The sequence below is a fragment of the Lampris incognitus genome, chromosome 7 (assembly GCF_029633865.1).
Source record: "Lampris incognitus isolate fLamInc1 chromosome 7, fLamInc1.hap2, whole genome shotgun sequence".
In the NCBI taxonomy this organism is placed as follows: domain Eukaryota; kingdom Metazoa; phylum Chordata; class Actinopteri; order Lampriformes; family Lampridae; genus Lampris; species Lampris incognitus.
Genome location: NC_079217.1, coordinates 39,437,591 through 39,464,490, shown reverse-complemented (window position 1 = coordinate 39,464,490; position 26,900 = coordinate 39,437,591). Strand labels below are relative to the sequence as shown.

Genomic DNA, 26,900 nt, shown 5'->3' with positions numbered 1-26,900 from the left:
CATAGCCACACACAATAATCTCTCTCCTTTGAATAATTCACAGTTCTGTTGTGGCTCCCATGCAGGAGACACTTCACCAGTCTGTCTTCATCTCTCTCACGCACAGACACACTCCCAAGTCTTGGTCTCTCCTCTCTTACACCTTGTGCCGTCTTTTTTCTTATTTCATAATCTTTGACTACTCTGTCTTTTCTCTGCTCATCCCATCACTCCGTTTCCATCCCCGCCGTCCCCTCTCTCCTCGCTCCTCTCCACTACTCTTTAACGAAAGCCAGCAGGTCTTTAAAGGAGCATTTCTGTGTGCCAGCAGCAATTCCTGCAGGGCATTCAGGCAAACAAACCATGCCAGTGCCCACTGTATGACTCAGAGAGGGAGAGCGAGAGAGAGAGAGAGAGAGAGAGAGAGAGAGAGAGAGAGAGAGAGAGAGAGAGACGGAGAAGGGGACAGAAGGGGAAGAGACTGTGGGAGGGGGGCAGAGAGTTAATTGAAAGGGCAAGTAGGAGTTAATTTCTAAAAAGAGCTGAGGACAGCAGGCTGGTGGTGGTTGAAAATGACCTAGGAAGAAATAAAAGCAGGGGTCAGAAGAGAGAGGAGGAGCGGGACAAAGAGAGAGAGAGAGAGAGAGAGAGAGAGAGAGATAGACAGACAGAGCGACAGCGAATAAGACACAGACGAGGAGGGGGAGGGGGAGGACTGGGGCAAATAGAGGGCAACCTGCACAAGCTCTCATGCATACGAGGAGAGCAGACAGGCACGCAGCTTAAGAAAGCAGGCACGAAAAAATAAAGCATAATAACCACCCCTCCCCCTTGCCCCCCCACCCCCACCCCACACACACACACACACACACCTAAAAGGCACAGCTTAGCACGACAGCCTCATACCACAGTGACCCGAGACAAGAGACAGACCGGACAACAACAACACGAGGGGGGGAGGGGGTTGTGATGAAATTATCGATCGTGACACACTTGCTGGAGACTAAAGAACACGAGCACACAACGCCACGCACTTAATGTAGCTCTGAAATGACTTTACATTTATTTAGATTAAAATCAAAGTTGACTTTGGAATAGTGTTACGCTTTCTTGCATTGGTGGACTAAGTATGCCAATGTGGAACTCCCCAAGATTGGGAGGACAGGACCCCACCCTCACCCCCCATCTACAAATTGATCTAGATCTTCCCCACAGTAAAAGCAATCAATGTCAAAACGCCACCGACGGAGAGAGATGAGTGAGAAGAGATGGTGAGAAAAAAGGAAGAGGGTCAGATCAAAACATTAGGCAGAGAGAGAAAGACGTGTAGATGCAGAGAGGAGATAAGAGACAACAAGAAGGGGTAGGATTGTCAAGAGGAATAAGAAGCGGATGAGCTCTTCTCTGGGACGGAGGCTCTTGTTAACCCAGCAGTGCCTTTGGGTTGGCTTGGATGCTGCCTCCAAGCAGCCGCCCTCTGCAGCTCTGGACCACATTAGACATGGAGCCCATATCTTATACTGGGTGATGTGTGTGGTTGTGGTGGGTGGCTGGGGGGGGGGGTGAGAGGAAAGTCAGAAAGAATAAGAAAGAAAAAACAGCCTGACAGACAGATAAGATGCTAATGGATAAAACCCTTCCCTCCAGAGGGGGAGAAGACAGATGCAGCAGCCAGGGGAATCCTTTTTCCTGATGTAACACCAACTGTTCCATACAAGAACAGCACCATCAGGTATTAACATATTTGTTAAACTCGCCACCCATTACACTTTCTGTACCGTAATAAAGACCAGCAAAGTAGTTGGACGCATATAGTCAACAAAGTAAAGCTCGCCTCTCTCTCCAAAGGCCTATATCCCCGCTGGCATAGTTGAGCAGGGTGTGGTGAAAACATCTCCCCTCAGCATGAACACAACACCTACTAACAGCTCCCAGTTTGGTTAGCCACGTTAGAGAAGCTAACTATCCACATACGCAGCGAACAAACGGCTGTTGGATGCACTGTCATTTTCTCTTTTAGATTCTTTATTTAATCAATGTTACATTAAACTAACATAAATAAACATTTTTTATGAACAAAAGGCACACAGTTCAAATATTAACAAGGAGAACATCTGTACAGTTTGTTTTGACAAAGCATGTCTACTGTCTCTCAAAGAGAGATAGCGGTCCGAGAGATAGATACGATTCAGGAAGTTTGGTTTTTTATTTTTTGAAAATAACGAAACACTACGCTGTCGCGGCAGCATCGAATCTCAGTGAAACTGTACACACTTTAACCCCCCATGAAAAACCAAAATGGCGGGTGGCGAGGCAAAACGTCCTCTCCAAACAGTACGGTCTTGGTGCAAGTCCTCTCCACGAGCCCCAAAATGGCAGGCTGGATTTGTAAATATCAATTTGGGACGCACTGAGTCTGACTGAATTTCATGTCCATTTTCCTGTTGAGGAGGCCACAAGGTTGCTGTCCACTAAAGTCAAATATTCAAACACACAGCACATATACTCAAAAACTCATGTTAGGGAAAGGCCGGGTGTACTATCACTACGCTTTCCGTATTCAGGGGAACAGGGTGGGTCGGAATATCACCATGATAACTATGCTAGTGTGGAGGGCCTGGCAATTTTGGTTACTGCTTCCTAAGGAGAATCCAGCCAGTCGGTCAATTACAGTAATGGCGAGGCACTACTTTCTACTGCTGAGTTGGGAAACAGTTGGGCCGTGATATTAAGCCACATTCAGATAGCCACATGATACCAACCACAAGGTACCAACTTAAAATGATTAAGGGATTAGGTTTGCTTTTTTTCCTTGTTCTGGTCCAGATTAACATGATTTAGACAAAGTTCTTTCTGGTCCAGTGTTCTGTACTAGCTACCTCTTCATACAGAAGTAGGGTTATGCCTGCTCCGTCCCGTTTGGGCCAGTTTAGTCTGGTTTGACCTGGCAAAGTCCAGTCCAGTGTGGTCTCAAGTATCCTCAGTGCCAGGAACCTCATAATACTGGATGAAACAGGTGTTGCTTTAGTCCAGTCCGGTTTTTGACCAGTTTACTCTGGTTTCGGCCTGTTTGATCTGGTCTGGTCTGGTCTGGTCTTTGAAGACAGCTTCAGTGAAAATGGGGCTTCTTGGTACTGGACGACAAAGCAGAGCTGATCTTCTGGTTAAGTCCAGTTTAATGCGACTTGTTAGTAATGCAGATGTGTAGGTTTGATCTTGGTCCAGTGCATACCTGGGGCCATATGGTATTTGCTAATCAATTTTAGCATTTGTTTTAACCTGTGTTGAGTGCCAGATATGGCTGGCTAACCACATCAAGACAATTCAGTCAAGTAGTGTCAGGCACATTCTCAATTAATTCAAACACTTTGTGTTTGAATTAACTGAGTTTGAGTTTGAATTAAGTATGTTTGAGTTTGAATTCAAACTATTTTGAGTTTTCACACTCTTAATAAGTCTGCTTATTGCCTTATGAGGCGACCCTGCTCATCCAGCACATAAGCGGGCTAAAACAAACCGTTAACACAAGTTGCGAATACAACTCGACCGAGATTTGATCTGGTGCTTAGATGGTGACTGTGCTGGGAACCTCCTCGTATTGGATGATAAAGTAGGGGTAACTTTGGTCATCATTGAAGATGACGTAGATCTGGGGATCAACCCAGTTGTCCACGCAGGAGTCATAGAGGTCACTGGAGGGGTCGCGGGGGCTGATGGGTGGAGGACGTCGCATGGAAGGGTTTCCCACAGTGAACCTGTATGGGACAGAAAAGGGAGCTAAGTAGGTGGTCAAATGAATGGTAGAGGCTTTCCACAGAAAAAGATGAGTATAAGTTGAACCAGAGGCTGACTGATTTGTCTGTCTGGTTGATTAAGATGGTATGAATATATCCTTTTGTATTTATTTCAATTTCAGCTATATTTATTCATGGTACTGTCAATGCCCCCCTCCCCCACATATAAGTATGCCTTCAATTTTTGACAGGAAAACTGCTGCTCACATGTTCACTTAGATTTGAATACTGAGCCTAACACACAAAGGAATCAACCAATTCACCATTTTAATCGCCGCTATCCGAAAGTAACATAACAAGGCCAATACTTGTGGGTCAAATAGCTCTTTAGAATTAAAAGCATATGATGTTATATAAATAATCTAAATGTATTCAATCTGCCAATTTATTAAAAGCAACTTGTTTTTTTCCCCCTTAATATCCACTATTAGAATATTCATTATTATCCATTATCCATTATTGTCTCTTAAGCTTACAGGCACTACTTTATGAACATCCTATTAAAAACAATATTGAGATTGTTTTCTCCTGTAAAACAGACACAGATGGTGGGTTGAGTCTGAATATGAAAGCTCGATTTAAATTTTTCCATGTTGCTGCAAGCAGACAGCAAAATTGAGTTAGTTGCAGAAGTGGTCAGTATTCTTGCAAAGAGGATGATGGGGACAAAAAAAAAACCCAACTGGAAACAAACAGACCTGTGGAAAAAACATTTGGCTTTATTTTGAGTTGTGTTAAATGGATATTTTCTTGCCAGTCAAGTGTCCATTTCTGGATTGTACTGCGGCGGAAAAAAAAAATACCGGCATACCTCAAACTTCTAAAAACCATATTGAAATATTTCTCTGAAACGGTCTGGAAGCAATGTCTCGTTCTGGGCTGTGGTGAAAATTAAACCCAGGCAAAGGGTGGTTGGAGGGGGGCACGTGTGTGTGTGGTTCAAAATGCTGGAGTTTTAACCACTGTACTATCCTCTGGGCACACCACAGAGCTATGTCTGGCACAACAAAATGAAGCTAGAAATGTATAATGGTTTCAGCCAAATCAGCTGTTTTACATGTGTGGCTGTAGTTTCAATTTCCACTTAAGGAATGCGATTAACATGACTAACCTCTGGTTTGTGGCAAATAGCTTTAGGCTCCTCACAACTGCAGTAATGTTGATGCAAACAGGGCATTTAATTTTGACGCACTACAAGGTAATTTGGCTGACATGCAGCAAGATACAGTGAGTGACTAAAAGATATCCACAAAGGGACATATTTCAATGACGATATAAACTGAAGAAAAGATATTTGGTCAATGATTAGACATAAACCTCATGTGCTATTCCAAATGACATGCCTTCAAGCACAAAATTTTATGTACAAGGATACATGAAACCTTAAGATTACTAAAGTCACGACATCCATGTCCCTTCCAACTAATACCTGCAGTAAAACAAAGTGAAAAAACAACAACCTCCCAGTGAATGCATTAGTATAACACCGCAGCATACATACACACCTGTCACTGATAAGGGATAACACAAACAAAATTAACACAGTATGAGGAAAAAGGCAGTAAAAAGGGGAGACTAATTTATTAAAAAGGCAATTGGTGTTAAACCAATGAAGATGTTTCACTTTGAAAACCACAAAACCTATACACACCTGCCAGTGAGGACCTTAGCCAGGAACATACAGTGGACACCTTTGGGCGAGCGCTTAGAGAAGTTGTGGGAGTAGACGGCCTTGCGGGCAAAATAGGAGCCCTGCCCGAACATAGTGGCGTGCTTGCCGCAGACGCGCGGGTCGAAGTTGTGCTTGCAGATACCCTCCACCACATCTGCCGATGTACCGTGGAACAAGTGGCGTTCACTCAGCAGCCTCTCCATCCCAGTCAGACGCCGTGACATGTATTCCTTCTTCCTGTTTGGAGTGATGGGTGGATACAGATGAAAGCCATTAGGCTCTGTCACAGATTCACTTTTTCACTGTTCTAGAGTAACGAGAACATTTTTGCAGATGTGGAGAGAAACTGACAAAGGAAGCAAAGGTAGAAGCAAAGGTTTTTTTTTCTTTTACATTTTGAGTGCACGAACATATTATTCTTAACTTCTTATAAATCCCCAATGCAATGATACTAAATACATTTGGCTAATGCATAAAGACAGCACATCTCTCGGCTAATGAATTAGCAACTAGCTATAAGCAATTCTGCTCTTCCAAGTTGTGATCACATCCGTGGCGAGACTGGTTAAGGATACTGCGTCTAATCTACTGTTTCTCAAAGAACAAACCCACAGAGACGCGCACACGCAGAGAGAAAGAGAGAGAGTTCTATCTTGTTTGATGTGAGCAGATCAGGCAGCCAAACTGAGGTGAAAGCGTTTCTAGTTGGTAGGCTGTGACCTCAGCTTGACCTCCTGTGACCCCCACAGCTTGTGACCTGACATGGAATGACAACACACACACACACACACACACACACACACACACACGCACACACCCATGCATGCACCCACGCACGCACCCATGCACAGCCCATGCTTTCCTATCCTGACTCATTCTGTCACAGCTATAGTGTGAGAAAAGGACATTCAGCGGGGACACCACTTCCTGAGTCTCTGCAACAAGCAGGCACACACACGCACGCACACACGCACACAAACAAAGAGACACAGTCACAGTCAATGTGAAACCATGTTGTGTGAGCCAGTGTGGGAGTGTTTAACTGTCACACATGGGATGGGAGCGGTCCCTTTCTAACCATAGCGGTGTGCCAACCGCTCACAACAGGAACATCATCATCACCAGACATCTCTCCATCTGCTCTATTCACACACTTTTGCCAACTATTCTCACGCAGTCCCATGCACTCGGATCCATTACGTCTCGCTTCTCAGTCTGTCCTTTGCGGTTTCCACTCTTACTCGCCCCTTTTGATGAAGTTGTGTATAGACTTCTTAAGAAATGCATTTCTATTACTGTATGCAACAAAACATACAGCCCCTCCCCTGTACAAAACATCCTTGATCTTAACAAGAGGAACCTGGCTATTTAAAGATAAACATGTTTTCCTTTGGTGGAAAAAACGTGCCAACCAATCACTTGCAAGAAGCTGCAACCAAATATGGCGATGTAGCACAACACAACGCAAGCGCATTGAGTACAACTTTAAGCTAAATAAAGCAGTCCACTACCTTATCCACAACTGTTTTGCACATTATTGTATAACCAACAAATGTCATTTTGTGAAAAAAAAAAAAAAAAAAAAAAAACTAAAGGCACTCATCATTGATGGGGGCATTCAACATTTCGTTAGCTCCTGTAACATCACTTAGCAAAAATAAGCTTTCAGCTTGTGATCATAACAGAAATTAATGTTTTTCTGTTACCTCTGTACAAGACTGTTACAAACAGGGAAAGGATGGAAGCAAGACTTTAAATGTACAATGTTTAACTTCACAGAATGCCACTGACATCTCCAGTATCGAAGGGACATCTCCAGAAAGGTCTTCAAAAATACATAGCAGACACACATACTTGAAAATTACTTTTGGTCTTGTTCTAGAACTGACCTCTTGTACTTCTCCCAGAGAAATGGGTTCTGAACACGGAGGATCTTGAGGATCCTGAACTTGGTCTCCGACACCGTCTTATGGAACAGGCTGTACACCGTCCGGTAGCTACGGTCATCACGAGAGACTGGCACCTGCAGGAAGTCCTGGTTCGTCGTCATGGGCAACCATGTCTCCGGGAAAAGGCTGGGGGAGTTGGTGGAGGTTGGCGACAGAGGATGTGACATGGACAGATCCACAGAGAAAGTAGAAGAAGAGGAGGGAGATGATGAGGATGGGAGAGCAGATGAAGAGAGGCCACCCAAAGTCCTAGAGTGAGAGGGGGAGAGAGAAAAATGAACAAGGCATTAAACAGAGCAAACACTGGTTAAAGTGTATTCGTAAACGCAGTCCAAAACAACCGCTGGTTTTAGCCCATTTGGCCTTAAACGGGTGCAGTCTACCACCTTCTCTGACAAATGTAGAATTTGAGACTGTGATTCACCTTTCACTAAGCCACTTCTCTACAATGTAAACAGTAATATTAACAACAAATAGGATAGACTACTAGAATGCATACTCTTATTTATGGACTGTAGAGGGTATGATGCTTAGAAATGGTATGAAGCCACAGTAAGGAGCAATCACATCAGCACTCCTTAACAGATTTTTATTACCATTACATTTTTTAGGGATTGGAACAAAAATATTATAATAGCCAGAAATGAGCATATAAACCGGGCTTTCCAAATAATTTACTTAGAGACAACATGAAACAACATTCAGAGCTTATCTTGCTTCTGTAATGTGACATATTTCCAAGTAAAACAGGATATTAGGATGGGCAAGAGATTAGACCTTTCAGGATTTGATTGGATGCAAAACATTTTATGATATTATTGGTCAGAATGTCGCAGGCGTGCCTGCTCGGATTTGTTGAAGCAATCACAAAAACTTTGCTCTTAAAGAAGAATTTAAGGTGCTTAGATTGTGATGTAAACTACATAAACGGGGATTTTTTTTGTGTGCATAAACTGTTGAATAGGTGCATAATATGACTGGGGAAATAAATTAAGGTAAAAAAAAGGGCAATTTTCATTTCAAATTGTCTTTAAAATGAACTATGTGCCATTCTGAATTTCAAAAACAGGAACAAATGCAACATCATCCATACTGAAGGTTGTATTACCCATCTCAGTGGTCTAAAACACTGCCTGTGCACGAAAACGGCTAACAGAAGCACCATCTAAATGTCATGCTGTCCAGTATACTAGCTAGCTCACATCGGCCCTCACTTGCATCGCCAGTGTTCCCAATCAAAGTCGTTTCCTGACGTAAACAAAACCTCTGTCCGAGGCACTGTGGCAACACAGGGAACGGGTGCTGCTTCCAAAATCATAATCCCACAACTGTCAACAATGACATCACTGTGCTGCGGGAGCGGGCCATGCCTCGACTCTACGGCAGTGTCGGCCATCATAAACCAAACAGCAGGGCCGCGTGAAAATGAAAACCAGACACCAAAGAGACAACACAAGGGCCATGGCAGGAACGGGGAGAGAAAAAGAACGACACGGACGTAAGAGAGGAGAGCAAATTAAAGAGTAATATGGGGATGACAGTATATGGAGAGATTGAGGGAGGGATGGAGAGAAAAGGGTGGGAGGGATTGTGCCTGAAAGAGACCAAGGGACAGGAAGAAAAAAATAGAGAGAAATGGAATGCTATTGTGGAGCCGTCATTGAGGTGTCAGGAAGAGAAACTGTTGTCTGGCATTGGAGTCAATAACAGTGGTTTGGGCTGTCATGTTATCGCTCTCTTGAGTCTAAATGCTGTTAGCCCCATCAAGCTGTAACAAAGTGTACGTGTGAGTGTGAGTGTGTGTGTGTGTGTGTGTGCGTTAGTGAGGGACTTTGATTGGTATGATTCTCAGAGGGAGCATGACAGTTCCTCATCTCATTCGTCTCACTCCCTCTCTTTCTGTCTCTTATCTCGCCTCTCCAGTCTCGATCTCTCCCTCAATCGATATCTCTATTCCCTATGTGCTTTGAAGGGATCACAGACAGCATGACTGGTGGAGTCGATAGGACGTCCGCTATCATTAAAACTTGATCTACACATCTTGTGATAAAGCATAGTCTGTAGAATTTCCCCTTATTGGAACACTAAAAGATGAGAGAGAGCGAGAGAGAGAGAAAGAGAGAGAGAGAGAGAGAGAGAGAGAGAGAGAGAGAGAGAAGGCAGCATAAGGGTTTCTATGGATGGAGTGAACAAACGGATGAAAACGTCCCGAGGACAAATCCCTCGTTCCACATTCCAACAACCCGCAGTCACGTTTCTCACTCCTCTGCACCCAATCTGGAAGCCATTTAAACCGCTCTCCCTATCTTTCACTCTCTTCCCTCTCTCACTACACCCCCCACCCTCTCCTATTCACTTGTATTTCCACTTCTTTTTCTCCCCCTCTCTCCCTCATGCTTCCTAGCTCCCTCTCATTCATTCTCTCTCCTGTTATCCCCTCTGTGTTTGGTTTTATCTGTTTGACTCGCATTCTCCTCCTTTTCACCCACACCTCACACTCCATTTTGTCTTCTCCGTCTGGCCAGTTCAGGTCTTGTTGGAACAGTTCGTTCTGACATCCATACTATGCGGGGCACTGACAGGAATGCTCTAGCAGCCTGGAGGCACAAGCCGGTAGCGCGTCATCAACTTACGATGGATCGTACCTGTTAAAATGCTTTTGGGAAAAGCTTTTGTCCCACTCCCTGCACTCTCTTCCTCTCTTATTTCACTCAGTCTCCTATTTCCTCTCTCGCGGTCTCTCCAATTCTTTTTGCTATTGTCACCCCTCCATCAGTTTGTACTCCAGGGGTCAAATATATGAAGGTGCGTACGCATAAAAACGGCCTCCAAAACATGCGTACGGCTACAGAGTTTCAGATTTATGAGGAAAAAAAAAAAAAAAAACAGTATGAGAACCTGTTCACCTCTGCACAGTTTAGAAACCATGTGTATGCTGTTGGGTCAGTCTAATATAGTGACTGTGGCTGAAAGGCGAAGAGAGAAAGTGCATGCATAACAAATGACAGTTTATAATTGGCCTACAATGGGAGTAAAATGTATATCTATAAATTAAGCCATTGATCTAGCCTCAGCCTATTTAGCCTGGAAGAAAATGTGGGAATTTGGGCCACTAATGAATGATGCCTAATATGACCAATTAATTGAGATTGCGCTCATTGTGAAATGAGGCATTAATGGTTGTGCGTACTGAGCGTGTACGTAGTGTTCATAAATCTTAGAAAAACTTTACGTATGGAGTTTTCCAGTTTTGGCGACCCCTAACGGGAGCAGCTGAAAGTAGTAGTAGATTATTTTATGGATGAATTTACAGTTTGATACATTTGGCCCCATACCTCTCTCTCCTCCAGTTGTCTTGTTTTTCAGTATTTGGTTAAGGACTTAAGGGTTTTTCGTTAAGGCAGCTGACAACTGCTGATGTTGAGTTACAGTTGATAAAAGTTAAACTGAGTAGGAAGATGGCTTTCTGTTCACTTCCAGTGGATCAAAAGTTTAATAAAAGTACACACTCGAGTTGGGGGATTAGGTGCTTTGTGTTGAATGAAGAAGTTCATTCCCTGACTGTGCAAGAGAGGCTGCCTCAGACATAACTTTCTGAGTTCCACATTAGCATTAGCAGACAGCTGCAGACTTGTAACAGTCGCACCATGGCCGTATAAAGAGAACGGGATACAGCGTCGGAGGCGGGGCGCTGTTCATTCCAATGAAAGTTGCTCAGTAGCACATGAAGCAAACTTGTTTACCTGGATTTCCGCATAGCTTCCACATTGTGGGGCCCATAGAGCAAGCGCACTTGGGTTTCCTTTAACCCCGCCTCCCATCTGCTCGGTCTCGGGCTTGCTCACATGAACGACAGTTTGTGTGCTCGTAGCACCGCACGTTCATGAGAGGAAGTAGTTCACCTAACTCCACAGCTTGCTCGTAATAGCCATGTAGCCTCGCCTAGTAGCTGCAGCAGCTAGTGTTTTTTAAGGAGGCAGCGGCGCTGGGGAAATTAAAATGCTAATTCAATAATCAATCGTTATGTGCTAACATTACATCAGACATGTTGCTAATATCCATGCAATGGAGGTAAGTTAGGCAAGTTAGCCTGGCGTACTTCCTGTATCCAGTTCTCTTTATAAATCCAGGGGACACGCACGCGGTTCCATTCTTACTACAATTGAGGGTCTGCGTCGGTCTGGTGTTTAAAGTATGCACATTTCCTGAGCTAGACTCCATTCCAGTTGGTGGCGCTAATGCACCAAAATGTTGTTTGCCAACTGGCAGGTGTTTTCGTCTCCCCCAAGCGTTTGCGTGATTTCTCACCAGGAGTTCAACACCATTTGACTGTGTTTGAATTCATTCAAAGATGAATTATATAAATGTGGGTAACAGTGGAACTCCTCGCACAAAACAAGCATCCATTTTGCTATCTGGAGCATGCGCTATTGGCGCGCTTGCTATACATACATTCCGCGCAGTTGCAAATTTTGGGCTGCGCGAGTTGCGTGGGGGGAGAAAGAGAAAGTGAGCGAATTCAAACCAGAGAGGGCCGGACAAGGGCTGTCTGTCAATCAAATTAATAACCTCGACTGCTCAGCCTCGGACAGACTGTTCCTGAAACAAACACACACGTGCATACATGCACACAGTCCGCTATACCTATAACATATCAATATTAAAGTCAATTTACAAGCGCCACTTACAATGTAAGATTTATTTAATCGTAAAGAGCATACATACCAACACTGACATTACAGCTTTGAGACGGGAAAGAAAATTATGCAGTGAATATCAAAATACCAAATATGTGAGGATCACTCACATAGGACTTGAGTATTTGTCTTATAATCCCCATAGAAATCATTACAGTAAGATATATTGCTCACTGTGATGAAGAATTGCATTCACAGACCGGTTGACGTGGGTAAACAATGAAGCATTAGTAATTATAATGTCATGTGCAGCAAAAGGAGCAACAGTTATAATGGGAACAAATATCATTCCAAACGGTTTAAATCCAAAAAATGTATCTGGGGCTTTCAGACAGAGAACAAGTCCAATTTAAAATGTTTTTGTTAACATGCAGCTAATTTTAAAGTGATTAAAAACAACTAAGGCAAGGAATGATTGTTGGAGCTTAAGTCTTTATGCACCCATTCAAAATAAACAACCTCTATCTTCAGGTCTGATCACTGGTGAGGGTCAGTGTAAAACATGACCGTTCAGTTGCCAAGTATTTATTATGTAAATTATTTTGGTCACATGGCCCCAAGTTCAACAACACATCAGTGACAGGATGTGTCAAGCTGATAACCTTGCTGGAATACCCTGTTCTCATGCACCAACTTATCCTTCTAAGTCAGATTTATTATACAGACACTCCCTTCCCTCAGTTTGTACAGCTCAAAGGTTGATTATGTCAAGTGAACTAGTAAATGTCAACTCACTGTAGGTGGGGTGTGAGAACCACAGAGGACATAAACATGGGCCGCTTCTTGATCTGGCGCCTGAAACCAAAGACGGCATTCTGCTGGAAGCCCTCCCTGATGTTGAGGATATACTGGTTCTGGAGCGTAATGAATCGCACCTCCTTCAGACCCCTGCCACTTGCCTCCTCTATCAGTTTCACCACCGGCTGGAGAGGAGAGTGGTACAGGAAGGTGGAGAGGAAAAAGGGGAAGAATATGAGCAAACAAGACTGAGATAATTTGACTTGTCAATTTACCAAAGGGAGCTCCAACTGGTCATCTTGCATTTCTCACATGCATACAAGCTCACAACCCCCCGATGTTTAGCAGACAAGGAAACGGGGAGATGGGGAAAGTCATTCAAGAATGGCTAAGTATTCACATCACAACAGGACAAATTGATAACTAGTGTCGTCATGAAACCTTTCACACTCTCTCACTCACACACAGCCACGGCTGGATGGAGTACTGCTGATCTTTACTCATTTGGTGGTATATATTCTTCCCTGGGAACAATTATACCACAAAGGTACTGAGAGTATGTGCTTGTGTGTGTTGATTTAACAATCCTGTTATAATGCTTAGAGAACTGATCAGTATGAACTCATTGGTGTGTCTGGCTGTATGCACACGTGCGCGCGCACACGCACACGCGCGCACACACACACACAAGCAAACAAACACTACCTCACCTCAGAGTATTCTCTCCAGCCAAAGTTGTCTCTGCAGTAGTATTTCCACACTGTGTGACAGTTCAGGGCGGGGTTTGGGTTTGCTGGCGTGCTTAAAGGGCTTGGGGGAGTGGTCAGTCGTCGAACACTGTCAAACTCCAGGTCACACACTCGCATTGTCCCGAAGTCTAAGGAGAATACTCGACCCCTGAAACACAGAGTGCACACGAGGAGTTAAAAATAAAACATGCTGCAGCAGTGCCACTGACTAAATGTTGCACCAACATCCAGTTAGACAAATCCATGGAACAAACAAACAGAGCACAGCACACACAAGCCAAGTCTATAAACATGAGGTTGTGACATGGTAGTCGGGAAGTAAAGTCAGATGCTCAACCCCCAACCCCATTCACAGTAGCCAATTTGTCCTTATCACACAGAGTGCACTAAAGCATGAGCAAGCTAAATAGATAATGGACTTACAGATGTGAAACTGGTGGATTGTTACCAATTATTTTACATCTACGACCTGTATTGTGTTTTTTTTTTTCTTCTTTCTCTCATACAAACAGCCTCCCTTAACCTCTGTCTGTTGGAATAAGTCTGGGTCAAAACCTCATTACATCTGAGTGTTGTCTGTACATGTGTGCATGTCAGACTGTGTGCGTTTGTGTGTCTCTGTTTGAGTGTCTACGCTTGTGTTACCCAGGGCCTCTGGCAAATGCTTTCTGGGTCAGATATACCACTAACACACCACATCAGTGTATGCTGGCATGCTATGCCATGGTTAGCAGACAGGCGGAGGCAGTCACATGCACACAAGCACGCACACAAATACACACAGAGTCAAATCACAGTCACAGCCTGAAAGTGTTAATGGGCTCAATGATTTTTGCTGGGAAACTAACTGGATGTAATGTCAAAGGTCACTCGTCTGGGAAGGGCGTGTGTGTGTGTGTCTCTGCATGGATTAACCAAATGACTATTGCATGAATAACATTCTATTTTTGCGGTTTCCGCTCAGAATTTAATGGAAAAAAAGGCAAGGGCAGAGAGCGAGAGAGATTGTGTCTAGTCATTAGTTCAGTTTGAAGAAGTGAAACTTTGTATTACGATAAAAAGACAGTCTACTGTAAGTTTCCTCATTCTGTAAAGAACTACTCGTTTGCAGTTGCACCAAAGTTGCAGCAAAGGGACATTGTTGGTCACCGGTTCACAGTAACAGGCAGGCCTGCAAACAAACCAGCACGCACTGTGGTTTTGCTTAAGAAGGTGATAATGTGTCGTACCATTTTGTACTCGGAGTTACTTTGCATTCTCAAGCGCATACCACACCCATACACAAATTATATTTAGAGTATCATTTCAGCTACGTCATAGTATGACTGGGCATCTCTATGGGGAAATGAAACGGGGACCGGCTACTTGGCACACGCAGAAACCAAAACAGAATCACTAGTGGGAAGTGGGTTTGTGATTTCCAGACAAATTAAAAAAAAGAAGAAGAGCAAAACCAGGATGCAGGTGTGGCTATGCCAACTTTGTCAAAGTGGGGAGAAAGGAAAGAGGGAGTGAGAAAGACGGATAGGTGGACAGACAGGCAGAGGTTCAGGTTTATGATCTAATCCAACATTTTCTGAATGTTTTTTCCACGTTCAATTTGTGGCTGCACCAAGTAATTTTCCATGTCGAGACCAATGAAACCTTGAACTTGAATGTGACAGAGGTGGCGCAGGTGGAAACAAAATGAGCAGGAGTCAGAGGAACGCTTGACAAAAATAGGCAGGATTCGAAAAGACAGCGATATGGAGAGATGAAATATGACTCCTAATATAGCTGAAAGATGTGCTCTTTCAAAAGAGTTTCTTTTCCTCTTCAGAAGTAGAAGAAAGGATATATATCCCCCGTCTGTTGACTTCCTGTCTCCCCGCAGCTCAATTTGCTCTTTTCTCTTTTATTCGCTCTACTCAGATCCGTTTCTTCTGTTCTACGTTTCTCTCTGACGGTCATTTCTCCATCCTCTGTCTCCTGGTGTACTTCCCTGCTTGTTTGCCCCTTCGCCATTTTCCTCTGATAAAAAAAAAACAAAAAAAAAAAACTATTGGCCATACTCGAATCTCTCTCTCCATCTCAGTACAGAACAGTTCCTCACTAATGTGGTACAAAAAGGGGCATGTGTGCATGTGAGAGTGTGTCTGAACTCCAGAGTGACTTATGATATCCAACCCTTCCAACACGCAGACTGATGCTATCACGAGGAAGTTGAGTGGACTTTGTTACATTAATGAGAAGGCTACTTTACAGCCTTGTAACTCTGTCATGCTACTGTCGTCAGATCCCATTCACAGATTGGGAGTATGGAAAACAGCACAAAGTGCACCCTTCCACTGTCCGGAACCTCCCCATCACTCACTCTCACACACACACACACACACACACACACACACACACACACACACACACACACACACACACACACACACACACACACACACACACACAAAATGCAAAGAAAGATTTCCAATGAGGTCAGTCAATGAGCTTTTAAGCGTCAGTCATCTCTCCTCCCTCACTGCCAGGCCAGTTTGCTCTGTTCTAAAAATAAAATCCCTGCAGTTAAATAAAGTGCACTTAGATTCTGTGGTTTCAGTCTTAGAGCTTGGCAGTAAAGTTGCAAGGTTAGTTGCTCAAGACCACACCTGAACTGTTGTTTTTTAAAGCGTGATCACACACACACACACACACACACACACACACACACACACACACACACACACACACACACACACACACACACACACACACACACACACACACACACACACACACACACACACACACACACACACACACACACACGTGACGCAAATACAAAGAGCAGAAATGAACAGCAATAATTTAGTAGCTTCACAGCTCAAAGTTGTTTAACTTAATTTGCCCCACAAGTAGGTTAATATGATGTTGTCTGATGCTAGACAGCATAACTCCAAGAGAGACAGAGCAAGAGAGAAGGGGAGAATGAATCGAGGTGACAACCACCAACCATCTCTATTGAAATAACGACTTAATAGATGCAAACTGTAATTCCTTTCATACTTGAGGAATTCATTTCTCTACAGGGACGAGGGGGGTTGAAAGTAGTAAGATGTTTTTTTTTTCTCTTTCCCCAGAGAGTTTATAAAGACTCCATTGTGCCAATAGAAGATTCTCTAAATGTGACTTGTAAGCCAAGATAGTAGACAAAACGTTTGATGAGGAGGTCCGTGAGCTCCTGGCTCCTGGCTGGGCCCAGTGGAGCTGTTCAGGTGACTTCAAGTAAAAGCCACTGGTTGTACTGGGCTGCTCCAAGTGTCTAATGTGGGGCAACTGTATAAAATAAAGCATGAACACTCAGCTAAACATTTTCCTACATAAAAAAGGTTTTAAAATATCCTCTGATGTCAGTATGACTTTAGATGGCTCTAGCTTGCCACCCCCACATTCACATCTCTTATTTTATTTTTTTTACAGACGCACACACGCGCACAAAGACCCACACACCAGCATAAATCATGCCATTGTTAACGTCACAGACCAGAGAGGAGGCAAGTGTGTGTACACACTCACACGCAAAACACACAGAAATTCTTTTAAAAGTTCAAAATACTCATGTACACACATGCAAAATTCATCCAGTCACGCCTAGATAAGCTGAATCTGTCAGCCAGTCAACCAAATCTGCTGATGAGGACTAAAAACACAGTCGTACGCAAAACACACTCACACGCACACAAAACTCACACACAAAGTTGTTATGGGTAAGTGTGATAAATGTCATTTCCTCATACTAACTATTCCTTGACCAACTATCTCCCTGCACCATTTACCAGGTTAGCTTTCACAGCAGCAAAATCAGTCTGTGAAGCAAACACAACCACAGGAACAAACACACACAAGAACATATAAGGTTGTACAGTACAGTGACATGCAGGCACATAACACTCCTTCTCTCGCTCTCTCTCTCTCTCTCTCTCTCTCTCAAAAACACACACACCCAACGAATTGAAGAAGAATGTGTACTGCGGACACCTGCATGTTCTGGTTTGTTCCCATGCAGACTGAAGAGTGTGTCTCTGTCCTACCTTGAACTAGATCGCTCAGCTCGCTGAGGGACATAGCTCACAGTGTACTCTCTCCTACTGTTTCACACACACACATGCTCTCCCTCGCTCTCTTTTTCTCTTTCCTCTCTTCTTCTGGGAATTTCAACCTGCCTGAACAACAAACAGAATGGGTGAGAAACAGGAGGAGGAGGAAACTCCTAACTGAGTCGACGGTACTGAAGAAAGAAACAAAAAAAGAACTCATTATAGGCAGATTGCAAAAAGGAGGTAAAGAAGAAGAAATGAAAGAAAGTCAGATACCAGAAAAGGGGGGGGGGGATGAGTAGGATCTTGCGTTGATATAGAGAATCTCCAAGAACATACTTTCACAAACACAGGTCACTGCAAGAGTGAAATGCAGGTGTGCAATGACAGAGAGCGAGAGAGAGCGAGAGAGAACAGGAAATGTGGATGAGATAGCTGCGGGAGATGAATGGTAAATGGATTGCATTTATATAGCGCTTTTCTAGCTGCAACAGCCACTCAGGGCCCTTTACAATCAATGAACGCCTCACATTCACCCATGCACACACACACTACTACACCGATGGCGGTGTCAGCCATGCAAGGCGCCAACCTGCTCATTGGGAGCAGTTAGGGGTTCAACATTTTTGCAAGGATGAGCCGAGGATGATCGAACCGGCAACCATCCAATTACCAGACAACCTGCTCTACTTCTGAGCCACAGCTGCCCGCCGAGAGGAGGCCAGAGAAAGAGACTGTGGGATGGCTGGAGGAGAGGAGAGGAGAGGGTTAAAAGGCAGACGCGTAGTAATAGGAGGCAGGGCGACCTAGACCTCGCCCCACTGATTCATTCCATGGGCCGTCTGACACTTTATCTCAACACACGCACACGTGCACACACATGCACTTACACACATGAAAGACACATTTAGACACATTATCTGACACCCTATCTATTCAAACACAATCAACGCACGCGAGGAAGCCCTCACACACACAATCATCCCCTTTCTACACATGCACATACACTCACACGCAATCTGACACAATCTTCTAAAGTGCAAATGCTGACCAAGACAAAACACACCGACTCAAACATGGCACGGAATCCCGCAGCATAAACCCACACACACACACACACACACACACACACACACACCTTTGCGTTAGGTTGTTCTGCCCCTGGTACTTAGTGACTCTTTATGTCAGTTAATGACAAGCAAGCCTTTTTATCACCTTGCCAACAAAAGAGCGCCCCCTGCAAAGGACTTTGCAGTGCAGCTGTCAAATAGAACATTAAGACAGATTTCCATCATTTACGGTAGGGGACAAACCTCACTGTGACGCTTGTGTGTCACAAGCTTAAACTCAACTGAAAAATGGACAGAGGACTTAAAGAAAAGTTGATAAGTCAAAATGAATACATTCCTATTTTTGAGAGAGAAAGGCGGCGTGTGTGCACAGATATTAGATTTTTCCATCTCTCTCACTCTCTCCCAGACACACACACACACACACACACACACACACACACACACACACCCCACATTTATAAAATCTATCCATTGACTAGTAGTGCTAAGGCAGAGGATTATTACAGTCTAACTTTAAGAAGTGATGACTTTGACATTCCTTCTCACTGCCGAGTTCATGACTAAGGCGGATTAGCCACACTTTCCTTCCTGTTTATCATATGGATGGGATTAACCTGCGCTATGGATCATACACACATATCAGAACAGCTCAACACACACACACACACACACACACAGTCACTTGCAGACACAAAAGTCATTTGGAACATTTTCTCATCTACCCCCCCCCCACACACACACACACAAAGGAAGCAGGACAAATAGGCCTGGGTTGCCATACCAACAGTAGGGCTTGTTTAGTCATCTGCTGCTCTTTAAATCACTAACGATGTTATCAGTTGCCTTTGGCTGTAACCACAGCGATGCCTGCTGTGTGTGTGTGTGTGTGTGTGTTGACAGGCTGGATAGCATCTCTATACAAAGGCACAAAGCACCACAAGAGGTCTCACACATATGTAATGTAATGCAATAATGCAGACACTTAAGTGAACTGAGAATTTAACACCCCAAAACCAATGTTTTCTTAAATTTTGCTCTAGGTGATTTTTTAAGCTTAGACTGATCGTAACACAAGCCTCAATCTGTGATACAGGCTCACTTTGTGACTTATATGGTGACTTCAGACAAATAGGCCCATCTCCATTCAGGGTTTTGGTTTCTGAACTCTGGATTAGACATTCAGAATAAACTTAAACTGGAGTGGCAAAACTTGATACCCATTAACTTTGTGATTAAATATTTTTTTATGTCAATGTAACTGGAGACAAGAGTGATTATGCATTACAGTTGCGTTTTCAGTGTTCAGTTAGTTGATTATTGTGAATCAGAGTTGAGGTCAGAAAAATACCAAAAGTATTTAAGCGGCATCCAAGCGATTTAGTTATATGCTTTTGTAACTAAAAAGCCCTTCCGGTAAGATAAGAACCAGCAGGGAGCAATAATAGTGAAAAATGGCAGAAGTATGTCTGCAAATCCCAAAATGTGTCACGCTCTCATAATTCTGACAAGGCAGATTGACCAAACCTTCAGTCCCAAAAATACTACTGTGCTATGACCTTTACAACTTTTACAAACACAATTATAATTTGTCCCCAACCCCAAGAGAGTGTGTCGCTCTTATTCCAACTCAACCTAGAATGTTTTAAACAATAAAAACAAGCCTAGAAGAAGAGCTGATCATCTCAAGAAAGTCATGCAAACTTGAGAATAACGCTCGCTCTGTGAACATTTTTAATATCCAATTGTCTTATAGTCGAGAATCTGGTGGTAGACCAAAGGTAGTAAAGTAAAAGGCAGCAAGAATTCAAATAGTAGGCTACATATATGTACACGTTTTGATATGGGCATTTATGAATAATAAATGTAGTTTCAACTACAAATTTGGTCAGGTAAGCCAAATGGTTTTGTCTGAATTTATGAGGTGTGAGAAGCCTTTGAGGCAATTTGGACTGACACCAACAGAAGCATGTCCTGTTTGTAGATCAACTTGCACTTTGCATAAAGTTTCGGTTGAAAACTTGACTCAACAACACACAAATGCAGGCATGCACAGAGACAAAGAGAGAGAGACACACACACACACATTTCCACAAGACACATGAAAGCAACCCAGCCAATGACCTCAATAACCCATTAAAGACGTGTGAGGGGTGGGATGCAATAATGGTAAAATTGTGTTGGTGTGCGCTTCAGTTTGTGACACATTGCAGCTCTGCAGGAAGCCGTGCTTGCTTTATGTCAGTCACTCCATGACGAATTTCCAAGTGCCTGCATGTGAGCGTGTGTGACAGAGAGAGAGAGAGAGAGAGAGGGTGGTGGTGGTGGTGGTGGTATCTGTTTGCTAAAAGGCGTGCATGTGAACATTGCAAGCTACCGAGCTTGTCTGTCCAGTGTTGGTGAGTGTGTCTGCGTTCCAGACAGCCTAAAGTGTGTGTGTGTGTGTGTGAGAGAGAGAGAGAGAGAGAGAGAGAGAGAGAGAGAGAGAGAGAGAGAGAGAGAGAGAGAGAGAGAGAGAGAGAGAGAGAGAGAGAGAGAGAGAGAGAGAGAGAGAGAGAGAGAGAGAGAGAGAGAGAGCTTATAAGAGAGAAAAGAGGAGAGAGGAAAAAAAAGAAAGAGAGAGAGGGCCAAGTCTGTCAGTGACCGCACCAGGCAGCAAAGGGTCATGGAAGTTCGCAGCTTTACGCCGCGGGTGCTCTACTTCCTGGTCTAAAATGAAGCTCTGACAAATCACAAGACTTGATTTAGTAGCTGACCGAGTCACGTGCGTGCTTGTATCGCAGCAATATAGAGCACGAGATTGATAGCCATTATTGGGAGAAGGAAAAACAGGACTATAGACAATTTATTACTCTATGCATCCCACAGTTGAGAAGCATAAAGTAATTATCACACAAACACAACTGCACTCAGCTCTAGGACTGAGAAATGGCCATGTATACACAGGACACAGGCACAAACACATGCAAACAGCAAGACTTGCACAGAATATGTACCCTGTAATGTACGTACATGGGCAAATCGAAAACACAATAAACCCCTAAATTGTGACATTTCTTAAATGTAGACGCACACATTCGATGGCAGTTAGTTTGAGGGATGTGTCTAAACAATTTGACAAAAGCAGCTTTCATTTCTAAGCTTTCCGTTTGACACATGCTGAAACCAAACAAAGAAGCTTGGCTGGGTCTGCTGAAACCTACTCACCAAACCAGAGGTAACCTATCATCCAGCAGATCACATGACCTGTCAGTTACCTGCACTATGCTTTCCTTTCCACGTCACCTAACACTTAACTACGGAGCAGCCTTGTATTCACTCTGCAAACAGCTCAAGGGGAAAACTTAACAGCATCCAGTTCAAATTCAGGAAGTGGGTTTTCCCCCATAATTTGAAAAATATGGTTAGCTACAATATGGTTATTATATCTAAAATATAAACAAATTACACTATATTGAAAGTGACGCTTTCCATTAGTGAGTGAACTGATGTTTCAGTTCATATTTTGAAACAACTGAACTGAAAGGGAATTAACTCCAACCCAGCATTAGACGGTGCCAAAAGGGAAATGAAAATAAAAATGGGAGCGCTCGATACGACAGCACGGCCCCTGCAAAGCTATGACAGCCTTCAGGTGCAGTAAAAACCACATAGTGGAGTACTTACTGAAATTTGAGCCTGACTTGTTCATTGTCCGGGTTGCAGTATAGTCTCTCCAACTGTTCCTGAGCGTCGTCTGCTATGCTCTGCCAGGTCTGAGTGCTGCTTCTGTGAATTTGCCAGTGGTAGGGCAACACGGTGTGGTGGTGGGCGCAATCGCTGCCGTACACACACAGCCCTTGCAGGAAATCTACACAAATGGGGACAAGGTCTGCTTGGTGTGTGTGATACTGAAGCTGTGTGAGGAGCTCAAAGACCAGGTCCAGAGAGGCCTCTTCGCTTTTATCCTGAAATATCACCTCTTTGCTGAGCTGAGAGGCATGGAGGCTGGGAGGGGGACCGCCACTGTCTTTGATGGGGAGGCAATTGGTCCCCTGCAAGGCTTCAGAGGCGAAGAGGTCACTGGTTTTAATGCCCTTCTCTTGAAGAGGAGGCGGGGGTGCTACTAAACTTGCGTCCGGGGTGGGGGGCATTATTGTCATCGTCGCCACGGTCGCGGCCCCCACGTCGTGCGGCCGGAGAGCCGATTTCAACTGGAAACAGTGGGTTTTGGGATTAGACCCCATCTGGAGGTCCAGCTCCGTCAGCTTCGGCCTCTCCGTCTCCTCCAGCTCCACCGTGGTGTCGTCAGTCATCTCCTGGTCCGCGTCGTGGCCCATCAGCCCGGTCACCGCGGCGGCGGTGCCCGCGTCCTTCAGACACACCTGGCCGATACAGGTCTGTTTGACCACGGCCGCGGCGCACAGGCTGCCCGGCGTCCGACTTGGCTGCCTGTGGGAGACGAACACCCCGTCCCCAGTGACCAGAGTGTCCGCCGTCAGCAAAGTGGTTAAAATAGGATCCTCCAGGGCCCGGTGCAGACATTTGGCGTCGATTTTTCTCTGCCCGTGTTTCTTTTTGAAATAGGGTTTCACCAGGGGGATCTTGTCCGGGAGTCCGACTATCTGCTGTTCCGTGAAATCCTCTCTCTCGTCCATGTTTAAACTCACGTCCAGAGAGAGTCCCGTCGGCACGCTGTCCAGGACTTTATCGCCGCTCTCTTTCGGCTGTTTAAGCAAAGTTTTATCCATGGTCTCCTCGGTGCACACCTAAATCCCGACAGCCCTGAAAAGAAACGACAAGGGTTGTTGTATCGTTCTTGTAAAACAGTGTTATACTTTAGCAAACGCTGCACATAAATACAGTCAATGCCAATAAATCCAATGTGAAGCGAAACGAGAGAGAGAGAGAGAGAGAGAGAGAGAGAGAGAGAGAGAGAGAGAGAGAGAGAGAGAGAGAGAGAGAGAGAGAGAGAGAGAGAGAGAGAAGCGGGGGGAAAGCGTCGTAAAAGAACAACACCGGTTGTGTGTGCTAATGGAGCTCTTCAGCAGAGACTCTACTGGTTGATGAGTGGGATCAGGTGTTTAACTGTTGGTTAGAACAAAAACCTTCACCCACACGCGCCCTTGCTGGGGAAGATTGCCCACCCAATATAGACCAAACTTGAACACACACCTGGGCCGAGTTTCGAAAGCCGAGGGCACGTCTCGTTATAGATAACAAACATGTTAGTCATCCTGACTCAGGGTGGTGATTAATTGTTTTATTGGTCACGGGAAGCAGAAGGGGAAAAAAAACTATTGACGGAGAGTCATGTTTCCTTTCCTGGAAAACGATCACGAACGATGACCTACAACTGAAACCAGCTAATTCTTCGCTAGCTAGCTAGCCGTGAACCTAGCTAACTGGCCTGGCACCAGCATTCAGCCCGGCTTAATTGCCAGTCACACTTTTTAAGGAAGTGGGAACTGCATTTACAAGAAAGCCAAATTGGATAGCTTTTTTGGGGGGGGGTCTTTCTTTAATCCCTGAGCAACGTCATATTTGCAATTACAGTTGTGTGTTCGGCAAAAGCGATAAAATCGTTGACAAAGCTGTTACAAAACGTCCCCTCCTCTCGGGACTATTTTGATCACGGCGGCCAGATACACAGCCCCGAACGCCTACGTGCCGCTCACACACCGCAGCCCGAGCAAGTTTGCACGTAGTCTGGGACACACACACACACACACACACACACACACACACACACACACACACACACAACAGAGGGGACTGCGGCGGAGCAACAAAAGACGAAGGAGCCCTTTTATTTCACGGTTTCTACAGCGATCTACGAGCTTCTTCCCCCCTGCCTTTAAATCATTATACACGCGTATTCCGTGTAATCTCTGTAAGGACGAGGCGCAGAGTTGTCGTTCTTGAAAAGCCTACGTTTAATTTGCCGGAGAAACTGCACCGCATAGGCACTGCAGCAGACAGGGCTGCCCGGATGATTTATTACAGCCTCGCCAACAGAAACACGCAGGCCTGTATCATCTATCGTCGGGAAAAGGCCCTACCTGCTCGATAAAATCCACTCTTTTCCTCGTCCTAACTCTCCGTGGTGGTTATAATCCAGTGCATACATCGGTGTAGCCTTTCTATTCCGGAGATGATCCGTGTCTGGACTAGTCCCGGCTCGTTAGAAGTAAGTGACAGTATCACTCGTCCCTTCGTAGCTCTCCAGTTTTCCGTTTTTTTGTCCCCCCGCCTCCGTCCTCCAGGACCGGTTCAGTAGTTATCGGAGTCCCGCAGCCCAGAGGAAGACCAGGCACTTCGCAGCTGCTGCGGGGAACGTACTGCGCTCTCGTCTGGCTCCCACAGTCAGCCAGTCACCGCCCGCTAACCTGCTCAGGGGCGGGACTTGGCATGAGAGAGAAAGAGAGAGGGAGAGAAAGAGAGAGAGGGAGAGAAAGAGAGAAAGAGAGAGAGAGAGATAGAGACGTTAACGACAGAGTTGGTGCGTCGTCTGGAGGTGATCTGAGCGAGCTGTCACCGGCCTTTGCGTGCAGTACAGTCAAGTGCGTACGCCTATTCTGTCATTTGGTAGTGGGGTGTGTGTGTGGGGGGGGGGGGGGTCCAAAAAAGTTCAATTAAAAATTGTAAGAAGTTTATTTAATGAAACCAAACAGCAGTCACCCTGGGAATTGGAGCTCAGTCACCATATATACATTTAAATATATTATAAGTTTTATTTTTTTGTTAAGCATGCATAGGCAACCATGTGCCATAGTGGGCCATGACTATGCAGGTTTTCCTTGCAGCCAGCCACTACATTGGCTGATTTCACTGGTTAACACACTTTCAACCAGAGAGGACAGACTAATCAGTGAAATCAGCCGATGTAGTGACTGGTTAGAAAGTAAACCTGCATACTCTTGGCCCTCCATGGCACATGGTTGCCTATGCCTGTTCTAAAATATAGTGTATTTGTTGCCGTAGTATATGTCAAAAGATTGGCTTGCACAAGGCATTCAATGCTCAGGAATAAAAAGGCCCTCTCTTTGGGAAAAAGACCCAACAATTTACTCTACTGACTACAGCACTGTGACGCTGTAGCCCATATGTTGAGTCAGCTCCCCCTCCCCACTGATTAACCAGAAATGAGATTTTGGAGAATATGCTGTGCTGCAATGCTTTAACGCATGAGTTTCACTGTTTGTTGCAGGGCAAGCAGAAAAGCTAAATGTGTCTTTTCTCAACACCAAGAATGCAAACTAGACTAGTTTTGATCCTCGTGATCACATATGATAGGTCATTTATTGCATTTTAGGCTGTTGGAAACAGAGTAAATAGTCTTTTTTTCTCTTATGAAATGAAACAGCTTGCTGGGTGTTGCCAGAGACAGCTTTATTCCAGTGTGCGGCACTCAAGAATGTTAAAGTTAATGAATTCCTTATTAATCAAATCCATCTATTACTAGTCTATCCCAAGCACAAATAATAAGGGTCAAAAGTGCAACATAATGTGTATGCAATGCCTTTTTACACACAAACCTTGTTTACTCCATTGGACAGAGACATACAGACACACAACTCAGATTGACCTCTCACACACTAGCATGAGAGAGGCGGGGAAGGTGTGTGTGTGTGTGTGTGTGTGTGTGTGGCAGGTCCCATCACTTACAGTAGATCTGCATGTCAGTACTTCCCAATCCAGGTCCTCAGGTACGACTTGTACTGCTTCTTGTACATAGTTCATTACATTCACCTGTTTTTCCAGGTGTAAAACATTCCTGATGGGAGTCGGGAATAACTGGAACAACAGGTAAATGTAATAAATTGCCCGGAAAAACAGAAAACCAGCAATGCCAGCAGTATGGTACTTGAGGACCTGACTGAGAATCAGTGCTGTATGTCACAGACTAAATTGATAGGGCAAGCAGTTAACATAAGTATCAACTGTCAAACAATGATTACATATCAAAGCAGTTCCACAGATGATAGTGATGTAGAAATTACAAACCAAGCATCACCTGTTGTTTCAGCCAGGGAACTGCTGACGTACCTGAGAGAGGGATTGCGTGGTTACATACCAAGCGAGACTCCGACATTCCTCCCCAGCCGGTTGACTTGAACAGCGTGCTGCTGTGCAAGTTCTAACTCGTCCATGTGGACAGCCTATAAAACGGATACCTGCCAGATCAAGTTTGCATTTTGTCGTC

General features: G+C 44.5%; 1 protein-coding gene across 1 annotated transcript; it reads right to left on the bottom strand.

The window, feature by feature from the left end:
• Window positions 1-1,993: 1,993 nt before the first annotated feature.
• On the bottom strand, window positions 1,994-25,064 carry tiparp (TCDD-inducible poly(ADP-ribose) polymerase). The gene is made up of 7 exons (XM_056283558.1): window positions 24,757-25,064; window positions 22,382-23,479; window positions 13,540-13,726; window positions 12,827-13,014; window positions 7,335-7,643; window positions 5,425-5,682; window positions 1,994-3,734 (listed from the first exon to the last, which is right to left on the bottom strand). Exons 2-7 carry the CDS (start codon window positions 23,443-23,445, stop codon window positions 3,545-3,547), a joined length of 2,196 nt encoding a protein of 731 aa, XP_056139533.1. The 5' UTR covers window positions 23,446-23,479; window positions 24,757-25,064; the 3' UTR covers window positions 1,994-3,544.
• Between the last annotated feature and the right edge of the window lie 1,836 nt (window positions 25,065-26,900).